The following is a 23907-nucleotide window of genomic DNA, read 5'->3' as shown; positions in this document are numbered from 1 at the left end:
CAGCATAAGCTACCCCCTTACTCCACATCCTCTCCGGCATAAGTTAACAGTGGTGTTTTTAATTTTAGCCATTCGGACAGGTGTAAGATGGTATGGCAGAGGTATTTTGATTTGCATTTCCCTGATTGCTGAGGAAGTTAAACATTTCCTTAATTATCTTTCATGCATTGAATAAGTATTACACCTGGCAAGACTTTAAATTTAATATTGTTGGTAGATTTAACAATGACATTGATTTTCTGTCTCATTATGGTCTTTTTTTAATACTTTATTTATTTAATATTTGATATTGCCTAAGTTTTAGACTTTTTGCAATTTTATATCTGTAAATTTACTAAACAAGACTTTGCAGGACATCTCCTCATGGTCTTGTGGATGTCAGTAGTATCTATTGTACTATACATTTTTCATCTTTAATTTTGTTAATTTTTCTCTTCTAATTATGTAGGATTAAAATATCTGATTGTCAGTAATGTTGCTGGCAGGTGTTATACTTAGGACACATTAGAAGAAATCTTCATGACAGAAATCCATAGTGATTTATACCTCTATTTCTAGTGACTATTTAGTTTACCTCCAATACTTAGTAAGAGAATCCCAGGAGAGATGTTATTGATGGTTATTATATAGGTTCAGGTTAGTGATATTTCTCAAGTTCTAAATACTACTACATAGGAGTACTAAACTGTTTTTCTCTTAAAATTCAAGAAAACATGGAAAAATTATGAGGTAATTTGTAAAATTTATAAGGTATAAGGTGTAAAAATTATAAAGTAGAAGGCACTTAGTGAATGTTTCAGAAAGTTCTCATTACATTGAATCAAGTATACTTCCATCATATACTAGTGTTAATTACAAGCACTTGTGTTTACTTACCAGGCTAAGGTTAAGGATACGGCTGGAGATAAATTAAACCACACCTGTGTTAGAGAAGCCACAGCAAGACTGAGACTGTTACAATTTTTATTGAGAGCAATTCTACTTTTTATATCCTTATCTGAAACAGAATATTGGAACTGCCAGCATCAATACTGTTGTAGTAACTGGGATCCAATAAATTTTGCAAAATATGTGTGCTACTCAAGATTAATGTCTAAGACCAATTGTCCTATAATGCATCCAGGATTTCTTTTCTTCTAAAGAAAAATAGAAGGAAATGTTGAATACTTCACTGCGTAAGGGAGTTCACTGCCTTTTCAGGAAGTGAAAAAGCTCATAGTGGCCCAGGAACCATAGACTTAAAACTTAAAAACCCATGACTTGTGCCTCTCATAGTGGCTAGTCCAGGCCTACTTTATGATTCCTAGCCATTATCGATTTGTTTTACTGTGTGCATGTAATATATATCAGATGAACTCAATAAAATACAGGCTGTATCTTAATCTATTAATTTAGTAACAAATAGAAGTATTGAATTGATTAGTGTTAATATTAAAATTGCAAACCTGAGCAGCATTAATATTTTAAAAGTAAGAAATACAGTAAAAAAGAAAATTATTCCAATCATTAAAGGAATTGCATTTTTTTAAATGGAGAAATATTTAGGACAGAGTAGAAAGTGGTTTAGAATAAATGAAACATGAAAGTTTTAAAATATCAACATCTGGTAGCAGAATGTGATAAATGCCTTCTTCTACAATTAAAATTCTCTTCGGTTGTTCATGGCATTGATTTTGTGACTTCAGAAGTATTTGTTTCTGGAGTGTCTGCTAGACTGCTAGAGCATAATAATGTGATGGGAGGGTGGTTCATCTTCATTCCTCTGGTTAGTGTAGAGTCTCCCCATGGGAATGATAACTAACAACATCATACAGCTAAGAAATCAAACAGATAAATATTGTGAATGCTTACATTTCATAGATAATATGAAAGCTGTAATATTTATTCTTCTGGGGTTAGTGAATAATTGGAATGTGTTTGGGGAAGAATTCTGTAGAGATGTTACGAAAAAGTCTAGTATGTGATACACAATAGTAATTTGTAATGTGGATACTTGTCAAATTAATTACAAATTTGGACACCTAGGTATTAATTTAGGTGTGACAAGTGAGAATAGTTATCCCCACTGGGAAGAAGTATTTTCTCAATAAATGACCTAGGGTGTTTAGAAGACAAGTAAGGTTCTGATTTCAATGTGTTATAACTCCTGTTTATATATATTAAAAACAAAGTATTTAAATAAGAAAGAACAACTTTAGCAAAACCAAAAAGGTAACCTGATAATATGTTCTCATTTCTTTCTGCAATATAAGTTCAAAGATCATGATTTAATGATTCATATTAATCACCTGAAATTATGAATTTTAATATTTTGAACTTAAAGTTTTATTGCTTGGTATTCATGGAATTTTTTACTGTATAATTTAATTGATAAAATAATGTTGTAATCCACTGAAAATTTATTTCTTTACATTTATCTATCATTATGAAAAAATATTACGAAGGATAATGAAAGTGTTGTTTTGATTATAATGAAAGCACATTGTGTTGTGCTGCTAATAAAGGGAAATTTACAATTGTACCAGCTTTCCTAGAAATACTTTCCCTGTATTAAAGATTCTCCTGGCTGACAGAAAAACAAACAGCAATTGTTTCTTCTACAATACAAGTAAAATGACTGCTGAACAGTAGCTGTTTGATTATTAGGATTTGTACCTTTATATTGGACATATGACTCCCAATAGAAATCCTGACAGAATTTGTATGTAGTTTGTGACTAAATCTGCTTAATATGGTAAAAGTTGTTTTACTTTTTATGAAATTAATTTAGATAAAAGGAAAATATACAGAATTTTTCTCAAATAAGTAAAGAATAAAAACAATTGTATATTTTATGTAGCACCACATATTTTAATCTAATCGGTAAAAAATAGTAATATATTTTAAAATCTTGATTCACATGAAGTAGCCAACTCTAGTGATAAGGTGTATCATTACTTTACTTTGAAATCACATATCAGTTGAAGTAGTAGAGATGAATCTTGTTTGTATCTGTAGTACAATGGATCATGTTACATTGTGTGTAGTGCAGAGCAGACATGAACACAGACTAGAAGGGGGTGTTTTCAGAACCTAAACAACATGATTGATAACAAGATTAGAGTTTTGTTTTTCTCTGAATACTGTTAAATATTTGACTTCACAGAAATAGGCAAATATAATACTGTGTGGTATTTTCCTGTTACTATCTCTGAATGTTTTCCAACCATAAAAGGCACATATTTATAGATGCATATAATTTTTCTCTTCTTGGATTAGTATACAACATCTGCTATTATGATATCATTGACCTATTTTCCAGCCTTATTTCCTTCATAAAATCTGGTGAAATCCTTTCATTAACAAATAGACACCAAATGAAATGAATAGATGAAAAGAATTAAGAGATTTTAAAAGAAAAATTTGGAAATATGACAAAAAGAAAAATCTCTAAAATTTCAAAAAACAACATGTTGTTTAAACTAACAACATCTGTTATTGGGAGTATGTTTTATTTTATGAGACATTTTACTTTTAAAACCAGGATTGCTTTGATCTCACACCAATACTCTTGCCTCCAAACCCTAAGAAATTAGATTATATATGCGTATTACAACGACTTGTTTTTCATGAACATTTTGATTCTCATTTTTCTTCCTGTACAATAAACAGTGGGAACATAAACAACTTATTTTTATTACATGAATTGATGAAATATAAATAATAAGCCATTTGACCCATTTTTATGAATGTGATTCATGATAATTCTCACAAGCAACATGTGATGTCTATGAAATCTGTAAATGCACTGAGTTTCCCTTATTAGAAGGTTTCTAAATATGTATTTTATCACATCAAAAATAAAAGGAAATAGTTGAAGTTATTTAAGCTTGACTTTCATAGGCTCCTGAGCTAGAACATAGTATTAGAAACAATAGATTGGGGTAACGAATACATAGAATTGCATGGTTATGTAAAGAACAGTCAGAGTTGAAGTTTGGTTAAATAACTCAAATGATAAGGGAAGTTGCTGTTTGATTTCAATTCTTTGATTCCACATGCAAGAAAAAAAATCAAATACCAATAGAAATCCTATGACCTCTGCTCGTGAGTTGTGGAATTTGTACAAAACCCTGTGCAGGCTACAAACACAAAAAGAGAGAAAGAGAAAGATGGAGAGACAAGAAGATAGAGAGGAACTGAATGAGAAAGGGATAGGAGAGAGGTGGTGAGGAGAGGGGACATGAGGAGAGGGAGAAAAGAGAGACAAAGATAATAAAAATTATAAATAGCCAATTTGAAATTAAATAATTCTTTGTATTACATAATATGAAGGGAATTTAGATATATCAAATATGAAAAGTTAAAAGGAATTTTAATTTCAATTTAAAATAAAAGGCTTTATGTGCTGTTTATCTTTCTGGGTCTGCGTTTTCTTATACAATGTAAAATTTTCAAGTTCCATCCATTCTCTGGAGAACTTCATGATTACATTTTTCTTTACAGCACAATATAATTTCATAGTGTACACATGCCAAATTTTCTTCATTAATTTGTCATTGAGGAAAACTTAGTTTTATTTTCCATCTTCTGGCTATTGTGAATAAAGTGACAATAAACACAGCTGAGCAAGTGTCTGTGGAGTAGGCTGCCAGATCTTGTCTATGTGTCAAAGCTATTCAAAGTGATAAATTGTTATTTGTTTATTTATTGAGATTAAAATGTTTATTCCTTCTCTTTCCTACATAATATCCTACATTTTAGCCTACTTTGGAAATAATTGTTAACATATTGTCATTGCTGAAAGCTGGATATTATTTAATAAAAACAAAGATAAATATTTTTATTTGATTCACTTTATTTGTTACTAAAATAGGTAGTGTAATTACACATTAACAATAGTCAGTCATTTACTACACTACAAGTGAAAGGAAACATCCTTTAAAGGAATATCAGCCTCAATGTTTTACACATATAAAGAGAAATGGTAATTCCATACACACGAAAAGTAACTGGAAATTCTCCTCCAGTCGTTGCCAAATGAGGTAAAACCTTGAGTCCTGTTTAGCTCAGACTACATGCAAGATTAAAAATTCATGAGTGAAGTTAATAATAATAAAACCTCAAATATGTCAAGGTTACTTTTAAAATTCAAAGATAAATGATATTCTGAAATTTTTGAAGTTTTTAAAAGTCAGGAACTAGCTTAAACAAATTCTGAGGCTATGATAGACCAAGGGAGGATAGAGAATTGTCCCTATAGTGTAACATGAAGATCAAGTATGTGCGTATTATCTTTGTGCTAGGGCAAGTGAGTAAAATCATGCATCTGTATGGATTTCATTGGTACAATTAGAATATATATCTAACGTGACAAATACATTCAGAAGACCTTATTAATAAAACTGGTTACATTTTGATTTCTTCCTTCTATTTTCAGAGCACAGAAACTCCGACTGCAAGATTCAGAAAAATAGAAGTTATAGACCAAAACATACCTTCCTTCTTGTTTGAAAAGAGGAAAATGAAATTCAAACTGGTAAGCCTACAGAGAGCAAACAAACTAAAAATCGTCGAAACAAATCTTACTCTACCTATGGAATTTGTTCTCTTGGGATTTTCTGATATTCCCAAATTGCACTGGTTTTTCTTTGGAATCTTCCTATCCATCTACATAATTATTCTGTTGGGGAATGGAATCATCATTCTAATCACAAGGATTGAGCCCACTCTGCAAACCCCCATGTATTTTTTCATTAGCAATTTTTCTTTCCTGGAAATCTGTTATGTATCTGTCACTCTTCCTAGAATGCTTATGGATCTTTTCACAATGAGAGGAAATATTTCTTTTTTTGCCTGTGCTGCACAAATGTGCCTATTCCTTATTCTGGGGGCCACAGAGTGCTTCCTCCTGGCTGTGATGGCCTATGATCGTTATGTGGCCATCTGCAACCCTCTACACTATCCAGTTGTCATGAGTCACAAGATGTGTACCCAACTAGTGGTTGGTTCCTGGATCATTGGGATTCCCATTCAGGTGGGGCAGACATATCAGATTCTGTCTCTTCCCTTCTGTGAATCTAACCAAATCAATCACTTCTTCTGCGACATACCTCCCCTGCTCAAATTGGCATGTGGAAACATCTTTGTGAATGAGATTGTGGTTTTTATATTTGCTGTCTTGATTGTCACTGTCCCTTTCATGTTGATCCTTGCATCTTACAGCAGGATCATCTCAACCATTCTGAAATTGTCATCAAACACAGGAAGGACCAAAGCCTTTTCCACATGCTCTTCCCATCTTATAGTTGTGTTTTTATTCTATGGATCAGCTAGCATCACCTATTTAAAACCTAAGTCTAATAAGTATGAGGGGACAGACAAACTTCTTTCTCTGTTTTACACCATTTTGACTCCAATGTTTAATCCCCTAATATACAGCCTGAGGAACAAAGATGTCACAGGGGCACTGAGAAAATTTTTTATGAGATTGGTATCAGTGTGAGAAAAATAATGTCCGTTAAAATATTTTTATATATTTTATACATTTAATTAGAGCATAATTTCATCTTGTAAACAAATTAATAAAATGGTTTACTCTAAATGAACTCTGTGTTTCATACTGATGTGCAAGCTTTTAGCCATGTTCTGATGTTAAACATCAGTGTTTCTCCTTGCTTTATATGTGTGAACAGAAGCTTTTAAGTCAACTAGAAATGATTGTGCTTTGCCTACTGGAAAGAATCATCAGTAAAATCTCTGTTCTTGTGTTCCTCTCACTCTTTTACCTCCCCTTGGGAACTTTTTCCTCTACTGGTTTTCTACATCTGGTCTTGACAAAAGGGTATATGCCTAGTCTCATTGTAACTCTTTATTCAGTGTGAAGTTTACAGTCACAGGAGGCCTTCTCTTTTCTGAGTGGAAAATGTTGATGGGTGAATCTAGGTGAGAGGAGAAGTGTGGAAGAGAGTGTGAAGACTGGAGGGGAGGATAAACTGTGCTAGGGATGTGATATGTGAGGTAATAATAAAAATAAAGCTACTTTTCCTTTGTTTCCCATATAGTTATTTACAATCTAAGGAATGTTCAAAATTACAAACAATATTTCAGCATTAGAATGTAGTTTTTCTAAAAGTGGACACCTTTCTAACAAAGGAAAATACTCATTGTAGAGAATCCAGAGAATATTAAATTATGCCAAAAGTCACTGTTTCCATAAACATAGGGATAAAATATGTAATCAGGTTTGCCACATACTGTCTTAAGTGAGGCAGAATGGTTTGTTCTTATGTTGCATAATGGTTCTGTGATGTATACACTCTTATTAGCTCTTAAATTTTGTTTTGTTTTCTAATATCTCAATATGTGATTTGTATGTTTTGAAGTTCTTTAGTAGAGTTATGTTTCTAATCCTTCACATATTTGAAAAAATTATTGCTCCAAATAAAGCACTCTAGTTTATAACAATTATATTACTATAGTCAATAGTGGTGATTTAACTAGAAAAAATAAGTGCCTATGATAATATAATACCCTCAAACAATATTGTATATGATGATTAGAAAAATTACTCAATTATAAAGATCATAGTTCTATTATCAATAATTTTATAAAACTTAATATATGATATATTATTTGGTTATTGTAGAATAAATTTCAGTTTTGTTTTATAGTGTCTCGATTTGAAGGGAAGAAACATGAAGAAATTTTGGTGAAATTGTCATTTCTATCTATAGTATGCAAATGGTTAATATTGGGATACATACAAATGCATTTTTTTAGAAGTAGTTATACAAGCCGGCACCAATGACAACCCATCAGTAACCTACTTAAAAACGTAGGCTTTTATTGCAAATATTATAAAATATTACCACCAGTTGAAAGCTAATCATCCAATGTATGAGACATTTTGCGTGTGTGTGTGTGTGTGTGTGTGTGTGTGTGTGTGTTTACGCACCTAAGTGAATATGTGGTTTAAATGAGCTAAAGGATTGGGAGATTAAAATTCTTTCTTTATATACAACTGTCATTAGGTTTTATCCAAAATACATAAAAGTATAAAACCTCTAATTACTGTGCTAACCACTTTATTAGGCTTTCTGATGTCAGATTTTGTGTTTCTTAATAACTGCGCACATAACAGAAAGACTAGTTCTACAGCCCATGGGACTTTTTCCTGATTTAATCAACTTATTAATATTTAAACTCCCTGAGTAGCAAGAAAAAATTTTGTTTTGTTCAATTAAAAAGTAGCATGGAAAAGATATTTATTCCCAGAGAAACTGCACTGTATTTTTCACCAATATAATATATACCAGTCTCTGACAAAAACAGAATTTTGAAGCACAGTTTAACTAATTTTTTCATCAGTTTCTGAAGTTATTAATTAATAAAGGTAAGAACGTTCACCTACTGTTACCCAAAGTGTTCCTGACTGTAAAGAGATAATATTAATGAAAAAATAATCTGTAAATATTAGCATATTTCCTTTGGGCTTTAAAGAAAAATATTTTTATTAACCATCTTCAATATTATTAACACACCTTTGCAGAGAAATAGAATAGTTGGTGAACTCTGATTGATATTAAATGTTACTCTTAACCACAGCAATAGCTACAGTAACAGAAGTCAGTATTTCATTAAGAATGCCAATTAAATAAATATAAAATTCATGAACTCAATATTCCTAGAATTACCTGAAATGACTATTGGTTTTCTACTTCTTACTGTAAATACTCATTTATAAAGGTTCCCAAAAATGTTTTCCAATTGTTAGAAACATAAAACCAGGCATAGTGAGACATTTGAAGAAATTGGTGCCAAGACTGTATTAAGGACACTTGTCAGGGGTAGAGTGCTTGACATATATGAACCCCTGAGTTAGAGCTGAAGCACAAACAAACAAGCAACAGAGAATGTAAGAATGCTTTGAATCATACAATTTCGTTCTCTTTTCATTTCTATTCAGTTTTAAATGTAGAAATTCATAAATATGAGTAAAATTATTTGTTCTTTAAACAGTGTAAAAGTGAAATTCCTTCATCCAAAACCTTTCAAGAAGAATCAGAGAAGTTTAATAAATAAATACAAAAGAATTCTAGAGATGTAGAGGGAATCTGTTCATGGTGTTTTCTTTTTCCTTAAAACGCTCTAAACCTAGTTTAGTTCAATGTAGATATTCATTATATTGCATAAACAGTAAGCAATGATGGATAAAAGTGTAAGAAGAAGCACATGAAGTTAAAACAAAATAAGGCAGTGTTCTCTATTTATGCTATTTTTAAGGAAGTTGTTTCTGGGAGAAATATTTGGCTAAACAAACTAAGAAAATCTAATACTTCCTACTCTTCAATTAAATGAAAAAAATTTAACATCATTGTATCTACAATTGGTCGTATATTGAAATAAATGGATGAATAAATGTCTACATGAATTTATCATGTGTAGAAAAATGAAAATTTTGTGTTATACATATGTGATTATAAAATCATACCTTCATAATGTTAACTATTACTCACCAGTTTCTGTTCATTAAATTTTCAGTTAATTCATTTCACATCTTTATAATTGCTTTTAGTCCATTAATATTTAAGATGAAAAACTTCAAAATCATCTTCATATCTAACACAAGCTTCCTAGCATATATATATATATATATATATATATATATATATATATATATCTTTTAGAACTAATGTCTTGGGACACCAATCACACATAAATCTTTAAATATTCCTGATGGTCAGCCTCCTATTTGCTGTGATTTTAAATTTTCTCTTTGAATTAAAAATGATTAGTTTAAATATTAATCAACAAATACTGAAAATAAATCAAGTTGTGAGTGATTTCTCTAAGAGGAGGTGAAAATGCTATTCAATGTATTCGTGTATGCATCTTCTGAAAATATGACCTAATGCATATTGTACATTATCTCTCTGTCTCTCTGTCTCTGTCTCTGTTTCTCTCTCACTACATATATACATACATATATATGACACCAAGTGAAATTATAATACATGCCTAAAGATAAAATGATAAATTATGATAAATAAGAAATGTATGCATGAACCCTGGCAAACTAAAACAATACAGTAGACAGAATGGAACAAATGAGACTGAAAGGACAGGGACAACCGGTGAATATTCCAATGATTTGGGATTACCACAATGATAACTGCAGTTGATACCCTTTATACAACAGATCTACATTCAGACATAGAAATGTCCACTTTCCTTATATCTTCTTTTGACCCTCAATGCCAATGAAACTTTATCTGTCTCAAGAGTTATTCCATACAGGAAAACCGCCCTTAAAATAATTTTCTGCATCCTAAACTCACAGTTGGATGCCACAGCATACTTAAAATCTGAGTAAAAGGTATAAATATTGATTTTTATTGCTTTACAATGAAATGTAACCATGGGTTTACATATTAATAATACCTCATTATACAGGGTAGCTAGTTAATAATTATTTAGCAATGAAGGACTTTGTGAAGGAATAAAAAAGTAAAGAACATTTGAGAAAATAACCTTTAGATAAATATGTCCTTGCCTAAATTTATAACAAATGTTCCTCATGTACAACAGCACAGGTTCGCAACAGACAAAATCCCAGCACTAAAAAACAGAAGGGAACATAAAGTCCCTCCACTATAGAAACAACTATTTGCAGTTGATACCTGGCAGAGAGCAGAAAGTTTGTCTTTTCTAATGGAATGCCACTGTGTATACCTACAGCTCACCATGCTGAGGATGATTTGCAAGGCAAACAAATATCATGTTTCGTTTTAATTTTGGTGGACTTTTGCTTTGTTTTGTATGAATATTGTCTTATTCTTTTTGTTTGTTATCTTTTTCATATTTGGAGAGAGAGAGAAAGTAAGAGTATGTTTCTTTCTTTGAAAGAACATAAAGTTGGATGGTAGAGAAATGGGAAGGATCTGGAAGGATGTGGGAAAGAAAAAATATGAAAAATACATTGCATGAAAGTATTATTTAAAACAACAAAATAAATCTTTATTAAACTTAAAAATATCATTAAGTGTGATAATTACACATACAAAAAATAAAGTATTGGGTAAGAATAAAAGTATAAACTTAAATATTAGAACAATTGCATAAAGGAAAATTGATTTGAAGTTCTGCCACTGAGTAGATAAGAATTAAAAGTAGCATGCCTTGTTTTACATTATAACTAATATACACATTAGCATATAGTCACAAAGCAAAAATCAAAATCAAAATCAAAATCCTCACAGACATATTTAGTGCCCCATAACACAGTTTACCACATTTTTGAGAGTCTATTCTCTGGGTTTCAGGGATTGAGTATGATACTGTTAACTGTTAAGATAAAATTATAGACAATGTCAAGGAAATAATTGCATTTCTTATTTGATCTTCCCACAGATGGAATACACAGGGAACAAGCCACAGGATAATGCTACTACAGTGACACAATTTGTCTTTCTTGGCTTCTCTGAACTTCCCAACGTCCAAGGATTTCTGTTTGGGATGCTCTCCATAATGTACGTGATTATCTTAATAGGAAATAGCTTCATAATTGTCATAGTCAGAATTGACCCTTCACTACAAAAGCCCATGTATTTTTTCCTGGCAAATTTTTCATTTCTAGAAATCTGTTATGTATCAGTCACTCTTCTGAGGATTTTGTACAATCTTTGGACTCAAGATAGAAGAATTTGTCTTCTGGTCTGTGCTCTTCAATTGTTGTTCTTTCTAATTCTGGCAACTACTGAGTGTTTTCTGCTGGCTGTGATGTCCTATGACCGCTACGTGGCCATTTGCAACCCTCTGCACTATCCTCTGGTCATGAACCCAACAAAATGTTCTCAGATGGCCATTGGCTCTTGGCTCGGTGGCATCCCAGTCCAGATAGGACAAACTTGTCGAGTATTCTCTTTACATTTCTGTCAGTCTAATAGAATAGACCACTTCTTTTGTGATATTCCACCAATTCTAAAGCTTGCCTGTGGGGACACTTCAGAGAATGAGTTGTTTGTCTATATTTTGGTTATGGGGTTTGTTGCTTTCCCTTTTATGTTGATACTTGGATCTTATAGTAAAATCATTGCCACTATTGTGAAGTTACCAACAGCCACAGGGCGGGCAAAAGCCTTCTCCACATGTTCTTCCCGTCTGGTGGTAGTGGTTTTGTTTTTTGGTTCGGCTACCATTAACTACTTTAGGCCAAAGTCGATTCATTCTCCAGTAACTGATCAGATACTCTCTCTTTTTTATACAGTTGTGACCCCCATGCTCAACCCCCTTATTTACAGTCTTAGGAACAAGGATGCGATTGCAGCACTGAGAAGAGTTTTACTTAAAATATCAAGCCATAGTCTTATGTATAAGTGAATGAATAGCTGAATAGCTTCTTCCACACTACTCAGAAATATTTCAACTGTGTAGATTCTTTTTACATGGTCGCTGTGCCTGTCATAACATGTGTTTACTTTAAAAATATATATATTTTTTAAAAAAAATATATTTAAAAAAATTTTATTTAAAATGTTATATATTATTTCCCCTTTCCCTTTCTTTCCTCTATGTCTCCCACACCTCTTCCTCCAGCCTCTCTCTTGCTACCTTTACCATCCCCATCTCAAAATGATGGCCTCTTTTTTAAAATTATTATTGGCATGTGATTAGATAGATGGTAATAGAAAAATACATAGAAACATAATTGATAGAAGATAAATACATGGGTAAAATATATAGAGATACATAGACATAAGTGTTAGATATATATAAGTAGACACATATATAGATACATAGATGATAGATAATAGATAAATATGTAGATAGAAGATAGATAGTTGATGGATAATAAAAAGATAGATGGATTTGATGTTTTCTTTAACCAAGGTTGTGTTACTATTATGTGTAAAATAGCTGAATGATAGTGTGTTAGATTTACAAAGCAGTCATGTTTTAATTTTGTTGTTGTTTCTATCTGTTTATTATAGTACTGAACACCACCAAAATAAAAACATGTACATACTTCCTAAATATAATTGTTAACCATAATATATTTTAATATATATTTTTTGTAATAAGAAAAGTTGTTTATTCACTTAAGGAATTGATATTATGATGGAGTGATATGGGTTATTTTAGTACTTTGCTGTTTAATATAGAATTTTGTATATAAGAAATGAAATTTTTAATATGCCTAATATGGTATGGAAATCCTTAGTATTTACAATTATATCATAACTTGCTCTTCCTAGTTTTCTTCTAGGTATTAATATTGGAATCTTGAACACCATCTACATGTAGCCTTTACAATATACAAAGAAACAGATTTCCTATTTGTTTTGAATGCTTCTCATTGTCTTTGAACGTAAAATCCTTAACATGAAAATGACTGTAGGTCTATACCCGCACACAAAAACACAAGTAAACACACATGTATACATATTCACATTATATATAAATACAAAAGGCTATATGCATTTTTGTTATTTATCTATAAGTGATGTTAAGGCTGACCACACTGCATTGGACAAAAAATAAGGGGTGAATCACTAGGAGAGGCTAATTTTCCTTCTTTCAGTAGTCATTTTTTTCCTGTAGTTCTTTGTCTAAGTTTAGAATCCCAGGAAATTTGACTCGTTCCATGTTAATAGGGCCATTGATTTTGCCATTATTACAGTCTTGTTTAAGCCACCATAACTAGAAGAGAATGTCTTACAGCACCCTGCTTGGTATTCTAGATCTAACAATCTCTTTTCCCATGATATTCTTTGAGCCAAAGATGCAGGGTTTATGATATGCATAAATCAGATCTTGGGTCTCAGATTCCCACTATTTTTTATCTTAGCATTGTGTTCAATTGTGGTTTTCTGTGGTTTCCATATGCTGTAAAGAGAGTCTGATTTGATAAGGATACTTGCCAATGGGCATAAAATAAGATTTTGAATGTAGTAAGAAATTAGGCTGATCTAGAAAAGTAACAGTAGTAGCTTTCTTTTCTAAGACACCAGGAACCTGGCTAGATTTTCTGTATTAGACTGAGTTACCTTCTGTTAAATAGGTCCTATGTCTGATTAAATAGCAACTGGATCCCATTAACATGTGAGTGTCACTTAATTCACCTTTTTGCAAATCTAGACATCCTTGTACTGGTTGTGGTTTATAGATGTTGTAGTTGGGTAAAAGTACTTAATTGTTTCTATCTCATGAAAGATTGTACAGTGTTTTCTAGAACACTAGAAGTTAGAGCACAGGAAAGAAGCTTGCAGGCCAGATTCAGCTCAAATCATGGACACCTTGGTAGTGAACACTGAAAAACTAGTGATGTAAACTGTATCTCCACTGTTTAAAGATAGTCTACAAGTCCAACTCTGAAGGTTATTGTCCCTATTGCTATAAACAGTGATCAATTTCAGGTGAGCTATCATTTCCAGAAATTCTACTTGTCATCTCATTTGTAACTCTAAAACAAAACAAAGCAAAAAAATACTATTCAAACAAACAAACAAAAAACAAAGTCAAACACTTCTCTTTGTTCTCTTCCAGTCTTTATCTGTAGGATTTTATATGATTAGGCTGTACTTGTCATGGAGTGTTTGGAAAATAAGAAACAAGTTTAAGATGACCAGAGTTATTATGCATTTTTAAACATAAAAATGGTTCAAAATTTATTTTATGATTTGCCTAGAGAAGCTAAATAACAAGGTGAACCCAAAGAAAAACATATATAGATCCTCCTGGAAATTGGATTGTCGGGCAAAAGTTGGGAGCATAGGGATACGGGTAAAGGTGGGAGTGGGGTTAGGGAAAGGGGAGGTGGGGAGAGAGAAAGGAGAAGGGAAAGACTGGGGAGAGCTTGGGGGAGTGGGAGGGTGGAGATGTAGGAAGGACAGATATAGAAGCAGGGAAAAAAATATCTACATTAAGGAAGTCATTTTAGAGATGGCAAGAGACCTGGCTCTAGAGGGAATCCCAGGTGCCCACAGAGATGTCCCCAGCTAGGTCCTTGGGCAGCAGAGCAGAGGGTGCCTGAACTGGCCTTGCCCCACTATCACACTGATGATTGTCTCGAATATCACCATAGAATCTTCGTCTGGCAACGGATGGAGATAGAGACAGAGACCCTCATCAGAGCAATGGACTGATCTCCCAAGGTCCAGTTGAAGAGCAGAAGGAGAGAGAAGACAAGCAAGGAAGTCAGGACCTGGAGGGGTTGGTCCACCCACTGAGATAGTGCCTGATCTAATGGGAGCTCATCAAATCCAGGTGGACCTGGACTGAATGAGCATGTGATCAAACCGAACTCTCTGAATGTGGCTGACAGTGGGGCTGACGACTAAGCAGCCATTGATAAAGGCACTGGGACTTGTTTCTACTGCATGTACTGGCTTTTTGGGACCCTAGTCTATTTGGATGCACAGATTCCTAGGCCTGTATTTAGGGAGGAGGGCCTTGGACTTCCCACAGGGCAGGGTTCCCTGGCCTCTCTTAAGGAGGGAGGTAGAGGGAGGAGGGTGAGTGGGGGAGCAGGAGGGGAATGGGAGGAGGAGAGGAAGTGTAAATTTTTGAATGGAAAAAAATCACCATAAGTAAATCTGAATTTAAATGAAATTATTGAAACTTGAAATTTTCATAACATTTGTGAATCCATTCCATATCAACAAACATGTCTGTTCAATGTCTAGTTGACCTAAAGAAGTTTGATACTTTGGGTGATTTAATCTCTCAGGCCAGAAAGAATATGGGGCTTCTCTGTGATTAAGGTGACTAGGACTGGAAAAACAATTATTTTCATTTATATCCACAAAGAGCTAGTGTGAAGGTGTATGTGCAAATCACATAAGGTGAAGCTGAGTATTCAGAAGATATAAGAGTGGCTATAGTCATCTTTCCAAGATCAAATTATTTTAACAACACTAGGATCTGGAGAAAAAAAATTAATTCTGATAATGTTATTAGTGTTAAAGTAAAACTCATTTCAAAGAAGCAGTTGTTGATTTCTAATCTTGCTTGAAGATTAACATGTGACTAGGTTCAAGAATTTATCCTTTAAAAAAATATATATGTATATATATATATATGGTTGAAGGAGAAATATTTGCAATAACACCAAACATTTCTAATAAGATATTGTGATATAATTGTATATGTCCAGAATTATGAGACAGAAATCCTGAGTTAAAAAAGACCTTTTCACAAATTAAAAAAAAATGATTTAACTGGACAATGGTGGAGCATGCCTTTAATCCCAGCATTTTGGAGACAGAGACAGGTAGATCTCGGTGGTTCAAGGTAAGCCTGGTCTTCAAGATTTAGTTCTAGTACAGGCCCCAAAGCTACAGAGAAACCATGTCTCAAGAAAAACAAACAAACAAAAAAAACAGAGAAAGATTTATAAAACGTTTTAGGAGTACATGTAGAATGATAACTCAATATTAATTTTAGAAAATTGTAACAAAACATTGGAAAATAATGTAAACTTCTGTAGAAATAATCAGTAACTAAAAGAAATTTAGAATATATTTTATTGATGGTTAAGTATAAAATTTAAATTGGTAAACTCAGTACCATCAACTATTAAATATATTAAAGTCTCTTAAAGTCTAAAACTCAGTATAATCTGCTTAAACATATATTTAGTAACATGGGATCTAATTTATGATAATTTTAAAGTTAATGAAGATACACATTTCACTTATTATGTGAACCAGTAATTTGGAGGTATAATAAATTTAGTTGCTGCATAAAATAACAGATTCCATGGCCATTAAAGCAACATGTACATCTAGCACAATTATTCACACGGAAAAACTCACAGAAATTAGGGTAGATAAAAAGGCTTCCACAGGAACACAGTTTCTCCTCTGTGATACTCTGACTTTACCGATCTCCAAAGCTTTCTGTTTGAGATGGTTTCTATAATGTACTTGATTATCTTAATGGATAGTTTCATAATTGTGACAACTATAAATAACCTTGCAGTACAGAAGCCCATGTAATTTTCCTGGAGATATGTTTTGTACTTTCTATTAATTATTTTTAATTTTACATTCTGACCACAGTTTCCCATCCTCCTCTTCTTCAGTTCTTCCCATATCTCTACTCTTCCCATGTTGACCTTCTACTCTCCCATATTTCACTTCAGAAAATGGCAGTTTCTCCCAAAATTATCAAGTTGCAGTCATACTAGGCCTTTACTCTTCTGTTAAGGGTATACAAAGCAACTCAGTATGAGGGAAGGGCCCCAAAAGCATCCAAAAGAGTCAGAGGCAACCCCTTCATCCACTGTTAGAAGTCCCACAAGAAGACCAAGCTATAAGACTGTTATAAATATGCAGAGGTCAAAAGGTAAGTTCCATGAAGGTTGCCTGTTGGTTCAGTCTGTTTGAGACCTATGAGCCCAGGTTAGTGGGAACATTTCTCTTCTGTCCTGTGCCCATTTATGCTGGCAGCTACAGAAAGCATTTTCTTCATGTCACTATGATGTACTATGATTGCTATCTGCAACCTCTGTGTCCTCTGCCTCACAGTGCTGAAATTGAAGGTGTGCACCAGTACCACTTGACTTCTAGTCAGGGCTTTCATTGCTTTGAAAAGACACCATAAACACAGAAACTCTTATAATGTAACAAATAACATAGTTTACATTTAAAAAAAACACATTCATCATCGTAGACATAGGCTGATGATTAAATTCAAGATGTTATATTATTTACACAAAATAATTCAACTGCAATTGTAATTTTTCCTTTTTACTAATGAATAAAGGAACCAAGAAAACTTTGGAGTTTGAGGTTCGAAATTCATGATTCTGACTATGCAAGTGGCTCCTGTTGCTTGGTTAGGTTTCTGCTGAAAGAATCAAGTGATAAATTTACACATTCATTATTATATATCCTTATATTTACTTATTTGTGCAACAGAAGTAATTCATGGCCTTGTACTATAGTGTGTCTCATAACTACATCCTTACCCCAATTTTAGTTTCAATTTTACATTACTGATGCTCTTCAAAGACAAAGAAAAATTTATGAACATGAGAGAGACCCTTAAACAGGAAATTAAAAGACATCAGAAAATAGAAAGATCTCTCATGTTCTTTGATAGTTAGGATCAACTTAGGAAAATGCCAATCTTACCACAATCAAAGTACAGTTTGAATGCAATCACCACCAAAATCCCAACAAAAATTTACACAGACATTGAGAGAAAATTACTCTACTTCATACGGGAAATGAAAATTCTAGCATAGCAAAACAATCCTGTACAATAAAGGAACTTCTGGAGACATTGCCATTCCTGATTTCAAGCTCTACTCTAAAGCTATAGTAACAAAAAACAGTTTGGTATTGGCATAAAAACAGACTCATTGATCAATGAATTCAATTTGTAGACCCTGACATTAGTTCACATATCTGATTTTTGAAAAAGAAGTCAAAATGATACAATGGATTAAAGAAATCATCTTCAACAAATGATGTTGGTTTAACTGGATGGCAACATATAGAAGAATGCAAACAGATCCACATCTATTGCTATGCAAAAAACACATGTCCTAGTGGATCGAAGACCTTAAAGTTAATCTATTTACACTGAATCTGATGGAAAAGAAAGTTGCAAGTTGCCTTCAATGTATTTGCACAGAAGATTATTTCCTAAATATAAGACAGTACCATAGATACTGAGAGCAATAATTAATAAATGGGACCTCCTGAAATGGAGAAACTTATGTAAGCCAAAATATAAGGCAAATAAGACAAACATACAGAATCAGAAAATGTCTTCTTCACTAACCCACATCTGACAGGGTACTAATATCAAAATTATATAACGAACTCAAGAAACTGAACTCAAAATACTAAATAATCCAATTAAAATGTGTTGTACAGATCTAAACAGAGAATTCTCAACAGAAGAATTTCAAATGGCTGAAAAACATTTAATGAATTGCTCAACATCCTAAGTCATGAAGGAAATGAAACTCAAGGCAACTCTAAGATAGCATCTTACACTTGTCAGGAAGGTTAAGATAAAAAAAAAAAACTCTGATGACAGTTTATGTTGATGTGCAAATGGAGTAAGGGAAACACTTTTCCACTGTTTATGGGAGTGCAAACTTAAACAGTCACTTTGGAAATCAGCATGTCAGTTTCTCTGAAAACTTGGAATCAATCTACCTCAAGACTTATCAATACCTTCTTGGGCATATACCTAAAGGATGCTCAATCATATTACATGGACTGTTGCTCAATTATATTCATAGCAGCATTATTCATAATACCTGGAACCTGAATCAACCTACATGCCCCTCAACTGAAGAATAAATAAAGACAGCTTAACCAAGCTCATGGGAAATCACAAAATCAAGAGAAAAACTGTGGAGCCTACATGTGAGCAAACTAGTCCCTCGAGATGTAAGAGACATGTGTGCTGCTTGGTCTGTTTGGAGGGGCATTGGCACCAGGATCTCTCCCTGGTGCATGAACTGGCTTTTAGATACCCATTCTTTATGGTGGGTTTTTTTGCCCAGTCTTGATGCAGTGGGGAGCTGTTTGGTCCTGCTCAACCGCATATATCGTTGACTCCACATTTGAGACCTCACAATCTCTGAGGACTCGATGGGGCTGGGTGGGGACATATAGAGGGAGAGGGATTAGGGATGGGAGGGGGATTGCGGTCAGTATGTAAAATAAACAAAATAAAATTTAAAAAAGAAAAGATAAAATAAAAATATTAAAGTTGTATTTGCAAATCATATATAGTTTCTAAATTTGTTCCAGTGAAAATTACATTTTACAGTAGAAAATAATTACCATGATCATAAATTTAATATTCATGATCTAATATCTGATTGTTTCTTGTCCTAAAGAAAAACTATATAATCAGTGTTAACTGAATCTTATTCACAATAAACCCACAACCAAAACCATTAGAAGAAAATCATATCAACCTACAGGATTTTGCTTTGGAAATGTTCTGATATTTCTCATATTCTGTGATTTCTTTGTGGTCTGTTGATTTTCAAGTATTAATTTATAATCTTGGGCAAGAGCACCATTGTACTAATCACAGGAGTATTATTTTCCTTAGCAACTTTTCATTTTTGAAGATATATTATGTATCAATTACTCTTCCTAGAATAGTCTTCAACCTTGGTACCCAGAGAAGAATCATCTTTCCTTGGCTGTGCTACAAAAATGTGTTACTCTCTTATCCTATGGCTCAAAGAGTGCTTCTTCCTGGCTGTGATGATCTATGACCATTATGTAGCCATTCGCTTCTTCTGCACTATTATGGAGTCATAATTCATACTCTGTAACATGTGTGCTTAGTTGGTGGTGGAATCCTTTATCAGGAAAATCTCATTACAAGCAGGAGAGTCATCTCAGACTTTATAACATCTCTTGGTTCCTGCTACATCAACCACTTTGGTTATTCTACTGATATTCCCCTTGCCAGTAAAGACAAATTGGTGGACCATGTGGTGGTCTTCATGGATGCTGTTTTGTTTTGCTTATGCCCTAGTAGAAAATTTTGTTATGATTATTATTTTAATAAATTATTAAAACATTACTTGAACTTCAACTGTTGAGTATACTTTTCATATGTGTATAATACAATTTCGAGAATTATTCATTTTTAGTTCTATGAATACCTATTTTTACATTAATAGCTTTTAAAAAGTAAACCTTACATGTAATGTTGAAACTAATTTGCTTGTATGTTTATGTATAAAATATATATCACAAATTACAATTCAATTCTATATTAAGTTTTATTAAACTCTGAGTAATATTCGTCCACATAATAGAACTTCTAACATGAGTCATTGTCTAAGTTACAAAGCCATGCGTTGTTGTATCACTTATTAGAAATAATAAATTTTACTTTTATGAATTAGTGACAGCAGTATTTAAAACACACTGGCATACTGATAATCAGCCGTAAGTGAAATAACAAAAGCTTATATATCTCTACATGTAAAGAGCTTGGTGTAAATATGACTAACCAAAGGAATCACTTACCATAAAATGTCCTAGTGTTTGTCTTTAAAATTTTTTTCTTGGGCTAAGAATCTTAGCAGTGATTTTGCACATACTTGAAAATTGCTCGTCGTATAGTAACTTCTAGAACCTAAATGTACTTAGGTATATAGCTGTTATATTAAAATAAGTGTACAGAAGTCATGGTTTATGTACAATAAGTAAGAATTATTATGAAAAATTATGATTTGATTAAATAAATAGTACCAAAACATAATCATATATTATAAAAATCAATACAATAATTCTGTGAACACACACTAGCATTTATCTAGTAAATTATGACAAATTAGGGTTCACTTAAGTATATTTTCTGAGAATATGTAAAATATAGTAAAGTTATTAATGAGAACAAAGAATTTTCTAAATATCTCTTTATTCGCTGTCTCTCTCTCTCTCCCTCTCTCTCTCTCTCTCTGTGTGTGTGTGTGTGTGTGTGTGTGTATGTACAACTGAGTGAATATATGGTTTGAAAGAGATAAGGATAGGGAAAACAGATCAGTGTCAAAATTCTTTCTTCCTATGCAACTCTCATTGGGATGTAACCAAATTTTTCCAAAAGAGAACAAATTGCAATGTGTTCCTTTTACTGCATTTTTCTCCTCTCAGAATTTGTGGTTTTTTGAATAATTGCACAAAAAATAAAAAGACTAAGGGTATATAGTAATGATAACGCAAGGGATATTTTCTTGATTTAATAAATTTATTCTTTTTTTTAAGTAAATTTTATTAAATTATAAAAGTTTCCATTTCCGCCCCCCCTCCCAACACCCTCCCACTCCCCCCACTCCCCCTCCTCCTCCCTCTTCGTCCCCCAGGGCAGTCAGGGTTTCCTGCCCTGTGGGAAGTTCCAGTTCCTTCCCCCTCCCTCCAGGTCCAGGAAGGTGAGTGTCCAAACAGACTGGATCCCCAAAATCCAGTATATGTAGAGGAAACAGGTCCCAGTGTCATAGTCAATGGCTTTTCAGTAAGACTGCGGGCCAGCCACAGTCAGAGAATCCGGCCAAATTCCGAGAATCTGGTTAGATCACGTCCTCGTTCAGTCCCAATCCAACTGGCCTTGGTAAACTCTCATTAGATCCATTCCCTTGTATCAGTGGGTGATAGCATCCCTCGCAGTACTGATTTCGTTTTGCATGTTCTTGTTCCTTCTGCTCCTCATTTGGACCTCTGGGGGCTCAGTCCGGTGCTCCAGTGTGGGTCTCCGACTGTATCGCCGTCCTTCGCCAGATGAAGGATCTATGGTGATAAGCAAAATATACATCAGTATGGTCATGGGCCACGGCCGATTCAGGCACCCTCTCCTCTGTCCAGAGAGCAATCTGGGGGATCTCTCCTTGGACCTGGGATCCCATATATAATCAAGTTTCCTGTAAACCCTAAAATGGCTCCCTTAGTTGAAATATATTCTTCCCTGATCCCATATTCATCCTTCCTCCCTCCCCCCCCATCCCCGGCCACCAAGCTTTCCCCGTTCCTCCCCTACACCCTTCTCTCTAACCCTCTCCCCTTCCATCGACCCTCCCACCCCCCCCATGCACCCGAGGTTACCTGGGACTCTTGTCTATTTCCTACCTCCTGATGGATAGCTAAATAATCTTCATCAGGTTCATCTTCTTATTTAGCTTCTCTAGGATCACGAATAATAGGCTCAAAGACCTTTACTTATGGTTAGAATCCACTTATGAGTGAATACATACCGTGTTCCTCTTTTTGGGTCTGGCTTACCTCACTCAGTAAAGCGTTTTCTATTTCCATCCATTTGCATGCAAAATTCAAGATGTCATTGTTTTTTACCGCTGAGTAAAACTCTAATGTGTATATGTTCCACACCTTTTTTAACCATTCTTCTATTGAGGGGCACCTAGGCTGTTTCCAGGTTCTGGCTATTACAAATAGTGCTGCTATGAACATAGTAGAACAAATGCTTTTGTAGTATGTTAGGGAATCTTTAGGGTATATTCCCAAGAGTGGAATTGCTGGGTCCTGAGGGAGGTTGACTCCCAGTTTCCTGAGAAACCGCCACACTGATTTCCACAGTGGCTGCACGAGTTTGCATTCCCACCAACAATGGATGAGTGTTCCCCTCACCCCACATCCTCTCCAGCATAGGCTATCATTGGTGTTTTTGACTTTAGCTATTCTGACAGGTGTAAGATGGTATCTCAAAGTGTTTTTGATTTGCATTTCCCTGATCACTAAGGAGGTTGAGCATGACATTAAGTATCTTCTGGCCATTCGAAGTTCATCTGTTGTGAATTCTCTGTTCAGTTCAGTACCCCATTTTTTAATTGGCTTAATTAGAGTTTTAGTGTCTAGTTTCTTGAGTTCTTTGTATATTTTGGAGATCAGACCTTTGTCTGATGAGGGGTTGGTGAAGGTCTTCTCCCAGTCAGAAGGCAACCTTTTTTTCTTACTGACAGTGTCCTTTGCTTTACGGAAGCTTCTCAGTTTCAGTAGGTCCCATTTATTCATTGTTTCTCTTATTGTCTGTGCTGCTGGGGTCCTAGTTAGGAAGAGGCCTCCTGTGCCTAAATCTTGTAGACTACTTCCCACTTTCTCTTCTATCAGGTTCAAAGTGGACGGATTAATGTTGATGTCTTTAATCCATTTGGACTTGAGTTTTGTGCATGGTGATAGATATGGATCTACTTTCATTTTTTTACAGGTTGACATCCAGTTATGCCAGCACCATTTGTTAAAGATGCTTTCCTTCTTCCATTGTATACCTTTAGCTCCCTTGTCGAAAATTAGGTGTTCATAAGTTTGTGGGGTAATATCTGGGTCTTCTATTCGATTCCATAGGTCGACTTCTCTGTTCTTATGCCAATACCAAGCTGTTTTCAATACTGTAGCTCTATAATAGAGTTTGAAGTCAGGGATG

General features: G+C 33.8%; 2 protein-coding genes across 2 annotated transcripts; both read left to right on the top strand.

Moving 5' to 3' along the window:
* The first annotated feature begins 5503 nt into the window (after positions 1-5503).
* On the top strand, positions 5504-6484 carry LOC148122515 (olfactory receptor 10AG1-like). Its single transcript, XM_087903845.1, has one exon. The coding sequence runs from the start codon at positions 5504-5506 to the stop codon at positions 6482-6484; it is 981 nt and encodes a 326-aa protein (XP_087759971.1).
* A 4907-nt stretch (positions 6485-11391) lies between these two features.
* On the top strand, positions 11392-12360 carry LOC148122514 (olfactory receptor 10AG1-like). Its single transcript, XM_087903904.1, has one exon. It carries the CDS (start codon positions 11392-11394, stop codon positions 12358-12360), a length of 969 nt encoding a protein of 322 aa, XP_087760030.1.
* The last annotated feature ends 11547 nt before the right edge of the window (positions 12361-23907 follow it).

Source organism: Myodes glareolus, chromosome 3 (assembly GCF_982192425.1).
Source record: "Myodes glareolus chromosome 3, mMyoGla1.1, whole genome shotgun sequence".
In the NCBI taxonomy this organism is placed as follows: domain Eukaryota; kingdom Metazoa; phylum Chordata; class Mammalia; order Rodentia; family Cricetidae; genus Myodes; species Myodes glareolus.
The sequence above is the reverse complement of the archived record's forward strand: the minus strand, read 5'-3'. Positions and strand labels throughout refer to the sequence as shown.